We start from the raw sequence: 21,656 nt of genomic DNA, 5'->3' as shown, positions 1-21,656 counted from the left end.
TAAGAAGTAAGAGTATGCCACATCTTGTTTATGACTACCTTGTAGTTCTTGTTTCTGTCATACTTTTTCCTTTGTTTTCTACCCAAATTGTTCCTACCTATTTCCTACTCATAATTACACAGTACCTTCTCTATGCCATAGGACAGAGCACTATTTACAGCTGAAGACCTATGCTAAACAAGGAAAAATGTTCTCCATTTAGAGCTTGATAGGTGCATAAAGAGAATTAAAGGAGATCAAGGAGGTTAGAGAGATTTTGAAGAATGGTCAGAGAAAACAGTAACACTTAAACAGAGCCTGAGTGAGGCTATCAATTATGTGAAGAGTCTAAGAGGAAGGCATTGAAGGTAGAGGGATAGCAAATATAAAAGCCTTTATATTTGTTAGGAATAATCTTGCTGACTTAAGAGAACACCAAGAAGGCCAATATGATCATGGTAGCTAATAAAGAAAAGAGTTCTAACAGACGGGGTTGGAGAGGAGGCAGAACCAGCTATAAAATTTATAGTAGCATTCCCTTTTGGCCACATCCCCACCAGCATCTGTTATTGTTAGTTTTCTTGATAATGGCCATTCTAACCAGGGGAGGTAAAATCTCAATGTTGTTTCAATTTGCATTTTTTTATGGCTAGAGATGTAGAATATCTATGTGTCTATTGACTATTCTTATGTTGTCTTCTGAGAAGTCTCTCTTTAAGTCTTTAGCACACTTATTAATTGGGTTGTTGTTTCTTTGAGGAAGCACTCATACAGTGAGAACAAAGGAGGATATTCTTAGGAGAGGATCACAAAGGCTCAACTGTGAGCCTATGATCATATAAAAAGATGCTTATTGAAATAAACTCCAAGAAATGGAAACAAGAGGGTTTTTTTATTGTACTATTTGAAGTTCTTTTTCTTTTGTTTATTTTCATTTGTCACTTTTTTATTTCTGTATCCTTTGTCTTATATGTAAGTTTATCTGATTTGGGGAAGAAAAGAGGAAGCACAGAAACAGTGGGACAAAGAGTGAACCAATTCAGCAGTGATACTCACTAGACACTATGTTGGAAATGAACTATACAACTTGGGGGAGAGGGAAGTTGAGATGGGGAAAAACTGGGAGAGAATGAGGGAGAGGGTTGCACTGTTCAAAAACAAATATGCTCATTACCTGATTTATATCATCTTTACAATAAAATTTAAAAAATAGTAATCATGGCATCATGGCATGCAGAGAGGAATGGACTGTTCTTGCTAACACCGTAAGTTTGTCTGGGAAAGGAACGATATTTGGAGAATGTGAGATTTCAGAAGAAAAGTCATTACATCTTCCTTTCCTTCCTTCTTCACTTATACGCCTTCCTTCTGCTCCCACATCAGGTGTTTCCTGAAGCAGTAGACCCTGGAGATGTGGTTGCACAGCTTGAGTGTAAGTTTTTAACTTTTTAATTCTTTATTTTAAAAGATCTTAGAATTTATCAACTCTACATTATTTAATACTTGGTTGAATAAAAGTTCAAAAGGATATACTAGAACTTCAGAACTCTTGAGCTAAATTTTTTTATACTTCTTGAATTTCAGAATATACCTGGAAAGAATTTTTTAAAAAAATTACTGAAAAGTATTTACCTTTCTGTTTTGGTCTAGGAAAATAAGACTTATTTCAAATTTTATTAGGAAATATACTGTAGAAATGTTCTAAGGATAAAAATTCATGGTAGACAGGACTTTGCCTTGAAAATAAAACTAGGTCTTTAAGTCAAGTAGGTGAATAATAGAAGATCAAAGTAATACTAATTTACAGTACCTATGTTTTTTTCATTTTTGTATTACTTTCATTATTTATAAATTACTTTAGAGAGATAAATTTTCAAGGCTTTGGATAACAGTAATGTCTTCAAAGTACTAGGAATCAGATACAAATGATACAACTACTTGTAACAGCAGTGGTGAAGTGTACTCTCCTTCCTGCTCTGTCGAAACTCTAGCAAAGTGGAAGCATGGAACCAGGTGCTGTACTAGAATCGAATCATGTAGGGAGGAAACAGGCCCATGGGCTTTCAGGTTAGGGATGTCTCCAGAGAATATTTTGAGGCAAATGCCACATCTAATTAGTTAAAGCTGTTCTGGCACCTGATAAAGCACTTTCATGGTAGCACACTAGGTAGGTTACCATGCGCAGATGTTAAGGAATATATGAATTTTAATATGCTCTGAGTATGTTGTTCATTATGTGAGAAACCAGGTATCTCAGAGAAAAAGACAGTAATTTATTTTCTTTTGAAATTCTTCTGCAAAAAGAAACAAAATGTGTTGTTTCCTATTTAATTTGAAATTTTAGAATTACAAGCAGAATGCTTAGTGGTTAGTGTTTGTTTCTTCATTTGGTTCAGTTTTTCTCTTGGGTCTCTATGAAACAAGTGATAGTCTACTTTCTCTGCCATATCTTTAAATGATTGATACTCTATCGTTTTACTCTCTCTGGCGTTTTTCATTCATTTCTGTTCTGTCTTTATATGACACTCTACAAAGACTTGACTTCATATATTACACACGATATGTGGTTACTCATGATTTTCACATCAGTTTTTATTTCAAATCTTTGTCATGAATTTGGAGGTCTCTCTTCATTTACTTCACTTCCCCTATCTTTCCATCTTTGTCTAGTAACCTTTTCTAATACTAAAAGAGCACTAAAAGTAGAGTGGTAGTCTCATATCATGTTCACCCTGGCTCACATAAAACAGGTTCTGGAAAGTTAGGTGTGGGGGTAGACACCTAAAATCCCCGCACAGAAGGAAGGCTGAGTCAGGCAGATCATGAAGCCAAGGATAGCCTATGCTACATAATGAGACCCTATTTTGAAAAAGTTATTGGGTTATTTTAAAGCAAACTTTGTCATTCTATTGCAAATACCTTTAACAAGTAAAGGCTTCATAAAATATTAAGCAATCACTTTAGTATCACAAAATTAAAAATTCCTTAATATAATCAAAGTCATTATTCAGATTACCTCAGTTGTTCCCCAAATGCCTAGTTTCTTAAAATCACAACCCAGGCAAGATTTGAAACAAGTATTATGTATGACTATTTATCTCTTTAGTTGCCTTTCTGTAATAATGTCTCCTACTTTTTTGTTTGACTTTTATTTTTTTGGTGCCAGTCCTTGTGCTTTGAACTAAAAGCTTAAGTGCTGTCCCTACGCTCTTTTTTTGAATATTTTTTATTTAAATAGTTTTACAAAACAGTTGGCATTGAACAGTCCATGAACACAATGCCTCTTGATCAGTATCACCCTCAACATTCTCACATACCCCTTCCCTCACTTTTCTTAATTTTGAGATTATCTATTGAATTTCTTTTGTCATTTAACAAAGCAGTTTGTGTATACAGTATATCTTGATCTGTGCCAACCCTTCAACATCTTCACTACCCTTTCCTTGTTTTTCTCTATTCTGTAGTATATATAAGACATTGTTGCCTGCATTCTACTCCCTTCTTCCATTCATTTTTCCACCCTTCTCTCCATACCCCACACCAACTCCTTGCAAGTACCTATTTCTTGGTACTTATTTTGTTGGGTTTTGACTTAGTCTTTCTAAAAAATTATACTATTTGAGCCAGGCGCTGGTGGCTCACGCCTATAATCCTAGCTACTCAGGAGGCTGAGATCTGAGGATCGCAGTTCAAAGCCAGCCCAGGCAGGAAACTCCGTGAAACTCTTATCTCCAATAAACCACCAGAAAAACCAGAAGTAGGGCTGTAGTTCAAGTGGTAGAACGCTTGCCTTGAGCTGAAGAGCTGAGGGACAGTGCTCAGGCACAGAGTTCCAGCCCAACGACCAACAAGAAAAAAAAAAAAAAAAGAATTATACTATTTACACTCTTCACAAATTCAATTATACTTTGCTCAGGATAGCACTCTATACTTGCGCCACAACTCTACTTCTAGCTTTTTGCTGGTTAATTGAAGATAAGAGTCTCCTAGACTTTCCTGCCCAAGATGCTGTCCTCAGATCTCAGCCTCCTGAGTAGCTAGAATTACAGGCATGGGGCACCAGATGCTAATTAAAGATACTAATTAGGCTTTTAAGTTTGCTTAGGTTCAAGATTATTTTATTTTGTTGTTTGTAAATCATCCTTGACAGTTGGTGCCCTGTGCATAATGTGTCATGTCAAGTGGTATAAAATGTGTGCCTATCTTTAGCATTGCTAAGATTGATGATTTAGTTTCAGGCATAAGCCTAGTTCCTGCATTATAAATTTCCAATAAACCTTTTTCCTAATAGCTTTAGCAACCCCTGAGAGCCATCTTTTCATTAGGGCCATCACAAAATTATTGTTTTTATAATATTGTCATTTTAAAATTTAGTAGCTGGAATTTTATAAAGGAAAATTTTATTATCTGTATTTTGGTTCTCCTGAAATCTGTTACCTATAGAAAAGGCAGCATAAGTATGTCACTCCCTTTGGCCCTTACTTTATTTCATAGCTTTAGTAAGGTATGATCTACATATCATAACATTTACCCATTGTAACTATAGTTAAATGACTTTTAGAAAACATACCCAGTATTGAGCCATTATAACTATCCAGGTCACAATATTTCTGTTATCCCAAAAATTCCCTTTATACCTATCTGCAGTTAGTCCTTATCTCCACTGGTTTTTGTATATTTCTATAGACTTGTATTTCCTAGAAAATTCATATAAAGGCTGCATATTATATACAGTATTTTCTCTCTGACTTCTATCATCTAAAGTAATGTATCTGAGGATCTTTCATATTATTCCATATGTGAACAATTCATTCTTTTGTTAATCACCAAATAGAACTATTTTGTGGAACATTTTTCTTTCATTGACTATTCAGTGGCTGTTTGGATTATTTGGTTTTTATAAACAATGTTGATATAAATGTGTGGATGTGTGTGCTAGATTGTATGCTGAATATATATTTAAAATTTTAAGAAGCTGCCAAAATGTTTTTAAAGTTATTAATAACATTTTACATTCAAACCAACAGTGCTTTTCCCCATCAGTCCCAGAACTTGATAATGTCATTCTCTTTTTAACATAGTGCTTGCTAAGTCATTCATATATCTGATCTTGTAAATGTTTATTTACATCTTTTGCACATTCTTGAATTGGGTTATTTGTGTTCATAATAGGTTTTAAAGGTTTTTCTTTTTCATCTAAGTCCTATATGAAGAATATGTTTTATAAATATTTTCTGCCAGATTTTGGTTTATCAAAATGATCATATACTCCTTTATTTTACTAATATGGCTTAGCATACTGATATATATTCCAATATTAATATTTAACTCCTGGGTAATGCTATATAATTCTTCTTATATTTTCCTGGATTGTTTGATAAATTTTGCTAATGATTTTATGGTCTATAGTTTTGTAATTTGATTTTATTGTTTTGTTATGTAGGCATTATTGGCCTCTAAGAAGAAATTGTATAGAATTTATATTACTTTTAAACATATACTAGAATTCCCTTGTGAAGTGATCTGGGCCTGGGCTTTTCTCAGTGAGAAGATTTTAAATTACTATCTAATTTTTTTATGTCTTCCTCTTCTGAAGTTAGCTTAGATATTTATATTTATATATGAATTTGTTCAATTCCTCTAAGAAGTTTACTTGAAGTTGTTCATTTCATCTTATGTTTCTTTTAATTTTGTCAGGGTTAGTAATGATGTTCTTTCTTTCCAGATTTTGGTAATTTGTAGTTTTCTTGTGAATGGTTTAGTCTAAAGTTTTATCAAATTTGTTAATAATTTTTAAGAACCAAGTTTTTGTTTTGATTTTTCTGTTATTATTTTATTTGTATTTCACTGATGTTTAATTTGAACTTTATTCTTCCTTCTACTTACTTGACATATAATTTAGTCTTTTCTAGCATCTTGACACAGAAGCCTAGATGAGTGATTGTAGTTAGTGATTCCGTTTAAAAATGAATTTTTAAAGCTGTGTCTCTTTTCACTGATTATGCTGTATTTCATAAATATTGAGTCTTGTTTCCATTAATTTCTTTTTTCTTTCTCCTTTTTTCCTTTCTTTCTTCCTGTGTCCTTCTATTTCCTTCCTTCTTTCCTTCCTTCCTTCTTCCTTCCCTTTCTCCTTCCCTCTCTTCCTCCCTCCCTCCCACCTGTCTGCCTGCCTGTCTTCCTTGTTTGTCAGTATCAGAGTTTGAACTCAGGGTTAGCTTTGCTCACTCGATAGCTTTCTATCACTTAAGCCACACATTCAGCTCAGCTTTTATTTTTTTTTTTTGCTGGGTAGTTTCTGCCTGTGCTGGACTAGAACCTCAGCCTTTCACTTTTTCACATCTCAGCCTCCTGAGCAGTAAGGATTACAGACTTGAGTCACAGGCACCTGGTTTGTTGTCATTAATTTCAAGATGGCATTTTTTTCTTTTTTTAATGTTATTTCTTTGACCTTTGGATTACAAAATATGTATTTTATTTCCACACATTTGGGGGCTTCCTAGATTTCTTTCTAATGCCAATTCTGTTTCAATACTGTTGTGACATCAGAACATAATTTATAGAATTTCAGTTCTTTTAGATGTATTGATAATTATTTATATTCTACATTAAAGTCTGTGTTTGCAAATTGTCTAAAAATATATTACACAAAATGTGCTTTTGTAACATTAGTGAGTTATTTCTTGTCAGTTTATAGTCATTTATCTCTTAATGACAGGGATACATCCTGAAGAACACAAGATAAATGTTTTCACATTATATGAACATCATTAAAGCATGCTTACACAACCCTGTATGGTATAGCCTACCATACACCTAGGCTATAAAATAGCCTAGTCTTACACAACCCTGTATGGTATAGCCTACCATACACCTAGGCTATAAAATAGCCTAGTCTTATAGCCTTCCAGGCTACACATTATTGCTCTGAATACTGTAGGCAACTGTGACACAATGTTAAGTACCTTAACATAGAAAACTCACAGTAAAAATAGTAGGGGATTGCGCCAAGCACTGTAGGCTCATGCCTATAACCCTAGCTACTCAGGAGGCTGAGATCTGAGGAGTGCAGTTCAAAGCCAGCTCAGGCCAGAAACTCTTGAGACTCATCTCCAATAAAGTTCTCAAAAAAACCCAAAAGTAGGGGTGTGGTTTAAGTGGTAGAGCTCTAGTCTTGAGCAAAAGCAGCTCAGGGACTGTACCCAAAGACTGGGATGGACACACACACACACACACACACACACACACACACACACACACACACACACACACACTAGTGGATTGGAATCTTTCATCTTAATTATAATCTAATATAACCAGTTTGTTGTTAATTAAAATATTATTATATGGCATCTATATGTATATTTATATCAGGGAAGCTGATAATATTCAAGTCTTTTGTAGTCTGACTTTATTTTTGAGTGAGGTTTATTTTATCAATCACTAGGAAATGGTTATCTACACTTATAACAATGATTATTCTTTTCCTTCTCCTTTTATATACGTCAAGTTTTGTATCACATTACATTCTGGGTAGCAATTTGTATCCCTAAGTCATTATTGAATTTAATCTTGATTATTCTGTAAAACTTCATTTGGCCTTTAAATATAGCCTTGGCCACTAGAAGGCTCAGAATAAATATTGCAGGGGGAAGGATTTGCTTGCAGGTAGTTCGCTTAGGAGCTTCAGGGAAATACATGTTAATATGTATGAAATATATTGTCAATTATATTTAAAGCTATATTAGGGCAATTTATATAGAAGGCATTCTCTTGAAAAGATGTTTTAATACTTAATTTATCAGGATAAAATTAGACATGCGTAGACTATACCTTGAGCACCATTTTTGGACAAGGAAGGCAATAAAAGTTTTCTACTTCATAAACTTTTCTATTAGCCTATTCATAATCTTTTTCTCTTCAGCTTTTCTTATTGAACATTTACAGATTTTTTCCACATGTACATACATACACATATACACATATTACACAAACTACCACAAGTTTACTCCTAGAAAAGCTGTTCATCTAGACAAACATGTGTCTTGGATTTTCCACTATTTCTAGTCACTGCACAAATTTATCATCATATTCAGAAAGGCCATTTCTTACTAACACATGTAATGTGTAAACTAGCTTCTCTATTTGCCAGTACTTCAGTGTCTCCTTACTTTAGTGTCTCATATCATATATATAATATATATATATATATATATTATATATAATGATAGCTAAAAGTTATTGCTATAGTTTGCCTGTTGAATGTCACGTGCTGGGGGTTTGGTCCCCATTGTGACACTATTAGGAGGTGGTGGAACTTTTCAATCCTTAGGTCACTAGGCTGTGTGGCCTTGAAAGGGATTGTGGGACTTCTCATCCACTTTCTGGCTCATGAGATCACCACTGTTACATGCTACATGCTTATGCCATACGTGCTGTCTTCACAAGAGGCCCAAAGAGCTGTGGCTGCCATCTTGAGTAGAACCTCCAGAACTATGTGTCTTTTCCCTTTATGTCTTTAGAAGTTTAAGCTAACAAGTTGCTAATTGTTCTAAAAGATATAAAAAGGATAATATGCAGGGCAGAAAGAGGTGAAGGGTGTTCCTGATTTTCTTTTTATCCCTCATGGTGTTATTTATTTTTTATTTTGTCCTGTTAAAAATACTTTTCCTATTTTGTTCACAGCTGTATCTCTAGAGCATGTAACTGCACTTGGCACATACTAGGCCTTTGATATCTAAAGAGTTAAATAAAATATAAATGTATCATATAACTGCCTTTCATTACTATTTTCATGACTCTTGGAGCTATCCTGTTGAGAGGAACCTGTTTGTAGTGTTATAAGCCTTTGATTAGGAACATACTTTGTGTTTGAGACTTTAAAATAGATAGCTGTTCTGAACTCATTCCTTTAACATTTAGATAAAGAGGAGACACAATCATTTATGTAGCAGTAGATTAGTAGGTGGCCCAATAGGCTCCTTGCCTATAGGGAAAAGTGGCAGTTTCATTAGAGCCACTGATTTTTAGTTTTTATGAATTAATGCTTACCTGGTGTTTGGGATATTTAAAGTACTTTTAGGTGTGGATTTGAAGGTGAGAATAAGTCCTTCAAAGTCAATGAATGTGAGTATCTCTGACTCAATCTTCACAAGAACTTACAGGATTCAGGATTCATATTTTAAATCTACAAATACATTCTAACCAAGTTATTTTTTAAAATTTATGATACAAGCAATTTATTTTTAATTATGTTAGTGAACTTAAAAAAATTGAAAATATATATTGTTCAACCAGAAATACCTCATACATTCCTTCAAATAACTAGAAATTTTTACATAATACTTTGTACTTTGAATATATTCTTTAACATTACCAAAGACATATGCATTTTAAATTTTAGTAAGTTCTCCTACATTGCTATAGTATTTTATACATCAAGTTTTTTGTTTTTGTTTTTGCTTTTTGTTGCCAGTCGTGGGGCCTGAACTCTGGGTCTGGGCACTACCCCTTAGCTCTTCTTGAGACACAGCACCACTTCTGGCTTTTTCTGCTTATGTGGTGCTGAAGAATCGAACCCAGGGCCTCATGCATGCAAGGCAAGCACTCTACCACTGAGCCACCTTCCCAGCCCCACACCAAGTTATTTTATAAGCATGTAAATAGACATTTAGAGGAAATTATTATAGCAATTTTTCCTGCTGGTACAAAGGGTTAGCAATAGTTTGAGCCTGGGCACTGGTGGCTCACATTTGTAATCCTAGCTACTCAGAAGACTGAAATCTGAGGATCATGCCTTGAAGCCAGGCTGATTTGGAAAGCCTATTAGTTTGTCCAGTTAACCACCAAAAAAGCCAGAAGTAGAGCTGTGACTTAAAGTGGTAGAGCACTAGCCTTGAACAAAAAGAGTTCAGGGAAAGTGCTCAGGCCCAGAGTTCAAGCCCCATAACCACTACCACCACCACCATCACCACCACCAAAAAATACCCAACATTCTGGCCCTTTCTTTTGAGATATTTCCTGAAGGTTTTTGATTTGGTATGCTGTATACTAGTATTTCTGGAGTGTTGTAGTCTGTTTCTAGTTTGTAATTTACACTAAAAATTATCCATGTGAGAGTTTTTACATAGGAAGGAAGATAATTGTCTCTAGTTATAAAGGGAAGCTTTGTTAAGATGAGATTAATTGCATTGTACAATCCAGTAAGATGAAATTTGTATCAAATTAATCTTCAGTTTCCAGCAGCACTTGTTCTCAATAAAGCTTTTCCCTTAATAATTGAAGGCTTTCTCTCTGACATTTTTTTTATTGTGGTAAAATATAGGTAGCATAACATTTGCCATCTTAAATCATTTTAAGTATACACTGCAGTGGTATTTAATACATTTATAATACTGTGCAACAATTGACACCATAACTTTATAACTTTATAACTTTTCATCTGGTAGAACTGTAACTCTACACCCCTTAAATAATAACCTTATTTCTCCCTTCCTTATATCCCTGGCAACCACAATTCTGCTTTCTATCTCTATGATTCTGACATCGTGTCTCATATTGGTAGAATCATATGGTATTTGACCTTTTTTGACTGGTTTATTTTACAGACCAGAATGTGAAGGACATTCTGAAGATTCATTTGTAACATATGTCAGACTTTTCTTCTTTTTAAAGAATGAATTATATTCCTTAGTGTATTTATAGCAGTTTTTGCCCATCTATTTGTCAGAGTTAATAAGGTTGCTTCTACCTTTTACCTATTACAGATAAGTTGCTGTGAATATGGTGTGCAAACATCTGAGTGCCTCCTTTTGGCTCCTTTATGTATGTTCCCAGAAGCGGTATTGCCAGATCATATAGAAATTCTGTTTTTCATTTTTCAAGGCTATGTTGTAATACATTTCTCTAGTTTCAGCTATATAGGAAGCAGATAGGAGGATCATGGTCCTGAGGCATCCTTAGTTCAAATCCTAGTACTATCACAAATTTTTTTTCCCCTTTTTCTTAGGAATTGCCATACTGTTTTCCATTGCAGCTTGCCATTTTACATTACAGTCAACTGCACACGTGACTATCTGGTCACCAGCCTTTGCTGTTTTTGTTTTTAAAATTTCATTAGTAAATATCCTAATGGATATGAGGGGGTATCTTATTTTTGTTTGAATCTTCATTCATTTCCCCTAATCCTTAATGCAGTTGAGAATGTTTTTTTTTCTTTTTTACTACTTTATTGTTGTTTTAGAGGTGATATACAGGAGGGTTACCTTTATGTATGTCAAGTAATTAGTACATTTCCTTCCTGTTCCCCCATTCTCTTCCATTCCCTCCCTCCCATCTCGACCCTCTTGCTATATGGTCCTTCTCAATGTCCAGTGTAGTCAGTGGGCTCTGCTGCTGCGGTTTTTCAACTGTTTTCCACAGTTTCTGTACCCTTCCCCCATCTTCCCCAGATATGCACACATACACACTGTGCATTGGGTAAAGAATACAGATTCATCAGAAAATGAAAAGAGAAATTAAGAAAAGATCCTTTGTTTCCTTATCCTTGGAGTTCAATTTTATATATACATTGTTTTATATACATATGAAGAGGTGTTTGGGTATTACAACTTGATGATTTTCTCTTAAGACTGTCCTCTTTTGTTCATACTGTATGTGATATCTAGAATTCTGAATAATCCCATTGTGTTTTATATCTAACTTCCACATATTGGGGAGAACATGTGCCATTTGTCTCTTTGATCTTGGCTTAACTTACCTGACATGATTTGATTCATCCATTTCCCTGTGAATGACATTATTTTACCCTTTCTAATGGCTATGTAAATTTTCATTGTATATAGATAGTATATTTTTCTCTATCCATTCAATTATTGTGGTGCATCTGGGCTGTATCCATATCTTGGCACTGTGAATTGAGTGGCAAGGAACATGGGTGGACAAGTGTCTTTTTCATATCCTGGTTCATGATGAGAATATTTTTTATGTGTTTATCAGAGATTTGAGTGTCTTCTTTTCAGAAATGTCTATCAAGTCCATTTTAAAATTGGGCTCTTTGTTTTTTCTTATGTTAGTTTTCTATACATTCTGAATATTAGTCTCTTCAGATACATGTTTTGCAAATACTTCACTTTATCCTTTGTGTACTTTTTACTCTGTTGGTAATACCTTTTGGTGTAATTTTTTAAGCTTTATGCAGTCCAATTTTTCTAGATATTCCTTTGTTACCTCTACCTCTGATATCTTATCCAAGAAACCATTGTTAAATTCAAAGTCATATCAAACTTTTGTCCTATGTTTTCTTCTAAGATTTTGTACTTTTTGGTCTTACATTTAGAAATATACTGCTTACGGGGCTGGGAAGGTGGCTCAGTGGTAGAGCGCTTGCCTTGCATGCCTGAGGCCCTGGGTTCGATTCCTCAGCACCACATAAGCAAAAAGAAAAAAGCCAAAAGTGGTGCTGTGGCTCAAGTGGTAGAGCTCTAGCCTTGAGCTGAAGAGCTGAGGGACAGCGCCCAGGCCCAGAGTTCAGGCCCCACGACCGGACCCCCCCCCCCCCAAAAAAAAAGAAGAAAAGAAATATATACTGCTTACATTTAGAGCCCTGCTCAAATCTTGAGTCTATATTTAGCTCCATGAGCTGTCACTGGGTGATCTGCATAACTACACTCTATGTCAAGAAACAGAACACTGCTATATCCACAAAGCCTCCCTTAGTCTATCTTGCAATCTACTTCCTCCCTGCTTTGCAAAATAGCTTTTACCCAAACAATTAGTTTTGTAGTTTACTTTGCCTCTTTTTGAATACTAAATAAATGGAATCATCTGTGTGCATTCTTTTTTTTTTTTGGTCAGTCATGCGGCTTGAACTCTGGGCTTGGGCACTGTCTCTCACTCTTCAGCTCAAGGAGAGTGCTCTACCATTTGAGTCACAATATCACTTCCGATTTTCTGGTGGTTTATTGGAGATAAGAGTCCTGCAGACTTTCTTGCCCAGGCTGGCTTTGAACCGAGATCCTCAGATCTCAGCCTCCTGAGTAGCTAGGATTACAGGCATGAGCCACTAGCACCTGGCTATGTGTGCATTCTTTTTTTCTGATTGTTTGCTCAGCTTTTTGAGAAATTAATTCATGTTGGAATTGTAATTTTTTCATGTTTTTGCTTTGTGGTATTGCATTTTGGAGATTATTTAAATTTAGTTATTCTATTATTTTCGGCAGGTCAATGGTGTTTTAGGAGATTTCGACCTTTTGCTATTCTGAATTATATTTGGCACATTTAAGATGAGCTTGTAGGATTCTGTATCTTAATAGAAATAACATGAGTAGATAATGTCAGGATGTTTTCCAACATTACCCCAAGAATATGTATTTTTATTATATGGAAGTTCTGTTTTCCATAACCTACACCTGGCACAGCCAGAATTTAAAATTTTAGTCATTATAATGGGTAAATAGTTGTTTTATCTGACATTTTCTTAAAGACAAATGAGATAATATACCTCTTTATATGTTGAACATGCTTTCTAGACTTTTTTTTCTCTTTAGTTGACAGTCTTATGCCCATTTTCTTTCTTCTTATAACGCTGGGGTTTGAAAACTCAGGGCCTCACATTTACTAGGCAAGTGCTATACCACTGAGCCATGCCTCACATCTGACCTTGAACTAGGGCCTGGACATTGTCCTTAGCTTTTTTTTCCCCTCAAAACTATTTTTCTACCACTTGAGCCACAACTCCACTTCCAGTTTTTGGTGGCTAATTGAAGGTAAAAGTCTTATAGTCTTTTTTGCAAGTTGTCTTCCAACCACAATCTTTGTATCTCAGCTCCCTGATTAGCTAAGAGTGAGTCACTGGTGCTGGTAGAGATTTCTTTTCACTCATATGCCTTCCTTTTGAAAATTGAAATCTGTGTCTGTGACTTGTCCATGCTGCTGTTTCTCAGGAGTCCATTCTTTTTATTGCTCTTTTATTGTATGGACAAACAACAATGCAGTCATCTTCCTATTGATGATTTTTTTGTATTGTTAATGACTAAAACTACAGTGAATAGTCTTACCAATGTCTATTGATAGACTTATGTTCCCTGTTCCCCTCACATACTCTTAGGAGAATTCCTGGATCAAAGGGTAGGTGAATACAGTACTTAGTTTCAGTTGATGCTGTTCTGCAGTTTCCCCTAAATAACTCTGTATAACTATGAAGATAGTTATACCTGAGGATTATGTGTTGGATGGAAAAGATGAACATTATATATTGGATGGAAGTTATATCAGAAGTTCCAGATCCACAGTTTCAACCAACTTCAGATCAAAATTGCATTTTAGAATTAATTACTTATATTTGAAACAGGCATAGATTCTTTTTCATGCTGTTATTCCCTAAAGAACAACTATTTACTTGGTATTTACCTTGTATTGGTATTGAGAGTACTCTAGAGATGGAAGTTTATATGTGGATGTGTATGGGATATCTGCAAAAACTGCAATTTTACATAAGGAACTTGAGCGTGGATATGATATCATAGGGATTTATGGAACCAGGCCTCCGGGGATTCTGAAGGATGACTGTAATTGGACGCATAACAGCTTGTTTTTTTCCAGATAGGCTCTATGCTTGCCATTTTATTTCCCTTTTTTAGCTTCCAGCAGTGCAACAGCTTCCATTGTGTCCAAATGTTAGACCTGAGTTGACTTGAAACTCAGTTTTTTATTGTTCGGTTCATACCTTTAGACAGACTCGGTTCACAATGAGGATGCTATATGCAGGCCTCTCCATTGTAGTAGACCCCACATCTACAGTTTGCTTCTAGGTCTGTGAGACATTGTACATTGGGTAAGATTTTTGAGTCTTTCAGATGCTTTTTCTGGAATTAGTAGATGTTCTTAAGGAACATGAACTCCAGCATCTGCCTCAACTATCCCTAGTTTTTTCCTGGATCTTAATTCCATAATTCTTCATTCTCTCTGTACAAGTAATTAAAAGGTTTCTCCAGATTTGCTTAGATTTCTCATTAGAATGTGTAATTGTCAATATAGAAACATAAATGTTTTCTCTATTATTCTTCTGCCCTGATCCTTTCTCTGTACCTTTGTTCCCCTTCCTCCACCATTATGTCTGTTTAATTATTCTAATTTTCTTTTCTTTTTTTTTTTTTGTCGGTCGTGGGGCTTGAACTCTGGGCCTGGGCGCTGTCCCTCAGCTCTTCAGCTCAAGGCGAGCACTCTACCACTTGAGCCACAGCGCCACTTCCGGTTTTCTGGTGGTTTATTGGAGATAAGAGTCTCACGGTCTCTCTTGCCTGGGCTGGCTTTGAACCGTGATCCTCAGATCTCAGCCTCCTGAGAGTAGCTAGGATTACAGGCGTGAGCCACCAGCGCCCGGCTTAATTATTCTAATTTTCTCTTATTGGGCAGTTCTTATCAGTCACATTACTTTTTTTTCAGTACACAGGACCTTATAGGCAGAAACTCTACCACTTGAGTCAGGTTTTCAGCTCTCTTTTTCTTTAGAGAAGGGTTTTGTACTTTTTGTCCAAGGCCTGCCCCAGAACTCATTCTTCCTACCTATGTTTCCTACCTAGCATTACAAATAAGAACTACAACAAGTAGCTTGTTTTTTAGGATGAGGTTTCACTAATTTTTGCCCAGTTTTCCCTTAAACCGCTATCTTCTTGATCACTGCCCCCATACTAGCTAGGGTTACAGACATGAGCCATGTTTCTTTTTATGTGTAAACTTGAATTTTTTATGTGTATGTTTCTTTTTATGTGTAAGCTTTGAATTGTTTTTCAAGACCAAGGATGTATCTTTGAGATGAAATTTTGATTATATTTAAGGAGGATAATTGCCATTTTTCCTTTATTCTTCCTATTCAGACATGTAATCTATATTGATTTATTTGAACTTACATTCTTTCAATCTCATAAAATTCTGGGGGGTGTGTGTTTATATTTTTCATACTATTTAAACTATGTTTATTTCTAACTACTATGTTTCTTGTTGATGTGGGGAATAAGATCCTCACATGATTTGTTTTCTCTTTTCATTTTTGTGATTGATGTATGGGACCATGACCAAAAGTACTGATTTCCTATCCAGTCATTTTACTGAACCTTTATTTTGAACGTTACATATTTTTCATGTGATTTAGATATGTTGAAATTTTTCTTTTCATTTTGATCATAAGATTAGCTTGTAACACTTCTGATTCTTGAAATTTAATGGTTTATTTCCTGATCATGGAGGTTAGGAGTCACATATAAAACTGAAATAGGGCTGGGTGCCAGTGGCTAGCTACTCAGGAGTCTGAGATCTCAGGATCATGGTTCAAAGCCATCCCAAACAGGAAAGTCAGTGAGATACCTATCTCCAATAAACCACCGGAAAACCGGAAGTGGCACAGTGGCCCAAGTGGTACAATGCTAGCCTTGAGCTGAAGAGCTTAGGGACAGCACCCAGGCCCAGAGTTCAAGCACCACAACTGACAAAAAAAGAAAAAGAAAAACTGATATGGTTGTTTAAAAAAGGCGCATTCTCTGTGTTGGTTCTGACACTTGTGACTTTCTTTGCAAATCTTATTTTTACTGTACATCAGATATTACATGAGAGCTGACATATAAGAGACTTTATTTTTTTTTCGGTTATGGGGCTTGAACACTGGGCCTGAATGCTGTCCCTCAGCTCTTCAGCTCAAGGCTAGCGCTCTACCTCTTGAACTACTGTGCCACTTCTGTTTTTCTAAGTGGTTTATTGGAGATAAGAGTCTCATGGACTTTCCTGCCTGGGCTGGCTTTGAACTGTGATCTTCAGATCTCAACCTCCTGAGTAGCTAAGATTACAGGCATGAGCCACCGGCGCCCGGCACATATAGAGATTTTTAGTAAATGCCTATTCCTCAGTCAGAACTACAACTTGTTTCCTTGCTTTTTACTAGCTGATTTTTAGTTACTGCCAGACTCTTGTGACCTGGAAATTGGTGTCATCACAATTGCTTTTTTGGCCTTTTTATATCTTTTAGCACTTTGTCTAATTTCTAAAATTGGTATTCTGAACACATCATTCATTTTTTTATAGCAGATGTCCCCTTGTTTAAATTAAACTACTGCATTCCTGAAATGAAGGGACACTTTGCCTCACTGATTCACTGAAGGCTTAGTGGTGAGCATTACTTCACTTTATTTTAAAAGTCACCAAGTAGTTGTCCATCTTTACCTTACTTCTGTGTCTTAGAGGGTAGAGTGTCCATATTCTGCCTACTTGTGCTCTTTGTGCACCTCAGAACCATGCCATGATGAACCACAGATTCTTTAGTGTCCCTTATTGCTACTTGTTTATAGCATGCCAGATGTTCGATGTTCCTATTACAGAAATACTGTTTTCATCACTGCCCCTACCACTATCTTAAAGGGAAGCTTCCACATCTTCCCTTTATTTTATAAATCACTGCTTTCCAGTTCCAGTAGAGTTGTTAGTGAAAATAGCTTAGGATTTGGACGCAGTTATACCTCATCTCACCAAGTTATCATTTTTGGGTAACATTACCCTTTAGACTACGTTTCTTATCTGTAAAGTAAAGGCTAGGAATGTTTTGAGGATTTGTGTGAAGCTCATAGAAGCTCAATCTCAACTGCAGATGATACAGTTAAACGGTAGTAAGTAATGCATATCCTTTAAAAAAACACTTTCTCCTTTTAGTCATGGTTTTCCACTAACCAAGGTTGCAAAATAAGCACCAGGAAAATACAATGTAATATGTATGGAAAACTTAAGACATTGAGCTTATCCTAAGATTATGTTTAATTCACTTAATTTCTTCAGTCATACAACTGAGCTGTCTTAGCTGCTTATACTTAATTTGATTTAATGGAAGCTCAGGTATTTTCTTTTTTTTAAATAAGTTTTTATTGTGAAAATACCGTACAGAGGGGTTACAGTTACATGAGTAAGGTAATGAGTACATTTCCTATCAAGTATTGTTGCCTCCTCCTTTGTTTTTTCCCTACCATCCCTTCTGTCCCCACCTCCCCAGCTACTTGTACATCTCATTGTTACAATGGGTCCACCTTTATCCCATTTAAGCATTTTGTTTTTTTCCCTTCCCCTCCTCAATATAGAAAAATGTATATACAAGATGCAGGGCACCGGAATCAAATACAGTGGAAACAGGGGTTATACTGTGGGGCAGGAACATAACAAAGAAACAAAAAAAAAAATCACATAGTACATTATTAATACATTAAAAACAATAGCAAGAAAGACAAAACCATTTGTGTCCCTATCTTGGGGTTCATTTCACTTAACATCATCTTATCTGGTCATATGTACATAGCTTTTGACCTTTTCTACTTGTTAAGGCTAGTGTTCTACCACTTGAGCCACAGCTCTGCTTCCAGCCTTTTGGCAGTTAATTGAAGATGGGAGTTTCATGGACTTTCCTTCCCAGGCTTTGAACCACGATCTTCATGTCTATCTCAGTCTCCTGAATACTAGGATTAAAGGCAGGAGACACTTGTACCCAGCATGCAACTTGGTTTTTTTTTAAATATTAAGTAGTATTTCTATATTGATGGATGTGATTTGAAAATATTTAGTTTATGGGCTGGGAAGGTGGCTCAGTGGTAGAGTGCTTGCCTTGCATGCATGAGGCCCTGAGTTCGACTCCTCAGCACCACATAAGCAAAAAGAAAAAAGCCGGAAGTGGCGCTGTGGCTCAAGTGGTAGAGCACTAGCCTTGAGCTGAAGAGCTGAGGGACAGTGCCCAGACCCAGAGTTCAGGCCTCACGACCGGACTAAAAAAAAAGAAAGTATTTAGTTTAGGAATTTATGTTTACTAAATAGATGGTCATTTTCCTTTCCTGTAAGGTCCTTAATCAGATTTTAATATTAAAATTTTCTTCTGTTGCTGCTTCTATTTCTTGTTATTTTTCAGGCCTTTTTATTCCTAATTATCAATTTCCCTGTATACTCAGTTGGTTTTGATTGAAAGACAAATTCAGAGTAGATCGAAGTCGTATGTGTGAAGTCATGTTTTCCTTCAGATGGGTTTGTCATTGTTTTAGCAGGTTGCTAGGGGACATTGGGAATTTTGAATTACCTAAATTCAAACAGAATTTGAGATATCTAAATTTGGGGCTTAATTTACAAATGGTTATCTATTGTTTTATTTTACCCTTTATTCTTAGGATTTATTATCAGTGAACCAAAACTATAACCTAGCCAGTTCATCAGTCTATTGACATTTATATCCAGATTCCCCTTCCTTATCTTCCCAAGGCCAGAAAACCTCAGTTTTTACATGGGTTTTAGAAAATAGAGAGGGCATAATTTATTTTTATTTTTATACCTTTATTACAAAATATTTCAAATTGTTATTTTAAAATATTTATATATTATAAAATATAAATTAAAATGTATTACTAATAATGTGACATATTAATAACATAATATATGATGACATGATATATTAATATATTATACATAATATATGTGTTAGTAATGTATGATATATTATGTTTTATAAAACATTTGTATTATACCCAGCAGTACTTACCACTTTGATTAGGAAATAGGCATAATATATATTTATAGAAATATGTAATTACTAAGGTACAGCCATGCACATAGATAATACACAGTGATTGGACTTTTAAAGTAACATTGTTATTTGTCATTAATTTTTCTTTTACTTTTCAGATGACACAGCAGTATTTGAGTTGATACAGCTAGTTCCACCAGGTACTGTATTACATATTGATAAAGTAACAGACCTGGGATATCACTTTAAGAGGGAGCAAGTTTAGACCATTTTTAAGCATGAATTAGAAAAATGTTCTTCATCATCAATCAAATGGCAGTAGACCAAAATAATATATACTAAATGATTGACATAAATGACATTTGAACATATCTTTCTTGAACACATTGAACTAATAGTAGTAGTTGAAAGTGGAAAATAACCTGTTACCATTTTCAGATATTTGTGACAGCCATAAAATGGTTTTCAGTTTTTGAAATTTTTCTTAAACGATATATTTTTATTGATAAAGCAGGTAATGACTATTTTTGAGTGGAGTGGGAGTGGAGGACAACAGAACTTCTTACTTATGTGGTAAACACCTCAGATTTCAGTAGGAGGGAGTTAGGTCATTAAAATATAGTGGGTGGTTTTATTTCCACTCATTTTTGTGATTATAGAAAAAAATTTGCCCTAATCAAATCCTTATTTTATGTGACAGTTGGAAACTTATAATTTACTAAATGCTAACAACTGGACCATGTGAATATTATATGTCTTTATAATTCAGTTAGCCACATATATTAGAAAATATCTCTTTTTTATTTGAAAATATCTCTATTTTTAACACATGATTTTACATTTATTTTATAGTGACAGAGGAAAAATGAGAGATAGAAAAAGCATAATGATGGGAATTAGATGGGAATTTAAATATGCAAATATTTATATCTTTACAAAAATGTCTTTATTTTTTAAAAAGTTACTTTTTCCCTTGGAACTCATAGTATTTACTAAGTTTCCATGAGTAGCCTCATTCTCTAAATGTAGGGGACCGGTAGAGTGACTAATATGTAGCATACATGTGAAAATGAAAATGTGTTATCATATTAAATATATACATATTTTAATTTTCCTTTCATAGAAGATAAACATGCTCCTGAAGCAGGTTTTCAAATAAGGCATCAGGCAATATATATACATTATACTTGGTGATTTTGTTTCTAAATAGAACATTTTGTTATAATTTGAATCATAGGATATCTTTCTTATAGTGGGTGAAACACTGTCTACCTATGATGAAAATACGCGAGATTTTATGTTCCCGGGTCCAAACCAAATATCTGGACACCATGATTCAAATCGCCAGGTGACCATGAGGAGGATTTCTGGCCTAAGAGTAAGTATTAACTGTCTTCATTCAGCATTAGGTACAGAGTCACTGTCATACCAACCAGATATAGCCTTCAACATCATCAGTTTGACAAACTCAGTACAAGTTTAACTTGGTTTAAAACTTAAATGTAATGAAATGTAATGAAAAATACTTAACAATTTTCATGGATTGTGTCCAAAACTAACAAGTATTACATTGACTTTGGTCTTTTCTCTTGGTTAATATCAGTTATACAATGAGGTGGGATTTCATTTTTACATCACACACGTTTGCACTCTACTACACTCCAATACTTATTCCATTTTCATAGTTGCATTGTCTCATACTTGTTGTCTCTTTTCTCCTCTCCATCTCTATCCCAACTACTTCTCTTTCTTTTCTCTATGTATATAAGAATTGACCACCAAACATTTGCAATCATCAGATTTTATTTTATATCCCTAAGATTGATCAACAAAATTAAATAAACTTGATATTAGAAGTATAAAATAAAGGAAATTTTGTTATATTGGTATGCTATGTAAATTATAACAATCAAAATTCAGATTTTTTGTTAACAGTTTTATAGCAGATGGTCTAGATATTCTCTTTGGTATACTAGAAGTTTTTGTTTTTAAAAATAGTATTGTCTTTTTGTTGTTGCTTTGCTTTTTGCTTTGTGCTAGGCTTGAACCTAGGACCTGGGTGCTATTTCTGAGGGTTTTTTTTTTTTGCTCAAGGCTATCAGTCTACCCTTTGGACCACAGCTCTACTTCTAGATTTTTGATA

At 34.9% G+C, this 21,656-nt stretch overlaps 1 protein-coding gene across 3 annotated transcripts in view; it reads left to right on the top strand.

Moving 5' to 3' along the window:
- Positions 1–21,656, top strand: part of Spata6 (spermatogenesis associated 6) — a 68,071-nt gene that overhangs the window by 19,110 nt on the left and 27,305 nt on the right. For 2 of the 3 annotated variants that reach the window (XM_042682521.1, XM_042682513.1), the window contains exons 3-5: positions 1,363–1,411; positions 19,672–19,713; positions 20,767–20,891. In XM_042682521.1, the coding sequence (XP_042538455.1) occupies positions 1,363–1,411; positions 19,672–19,713; positions 20,767–20,891 (216 nt within the window). The remainder of the gene's footprint in view (positions 1–1,362; positions 1,412–19,671; positions 19,714–20,766; positions 20,892–21,656) is intronic. The other variant, XM_042682530.1, reaches the window with a different exon arrangement.

This window comes from Dipodomys spectabilis, unplaced genomic scaffold (assembly GCF_019054845.1).
Source record: "Dipodomys spectabilis isolate Male_0828 unplaced genomic scaffold, ASM1905484v1 ptg000002l, whole genome shotgun sequence".
NCBI lineage: Eukaryota > Metazoa > Chordata > Mammalia > Rodentia > Heteromyidae > Dipodomys > Dipodomys spectabilis.
The sequence above is the reverse complement of the archived record's forward strand: the minus strand, read 5'-3'. Positions and strand labels throughout refer to the sequence as shown.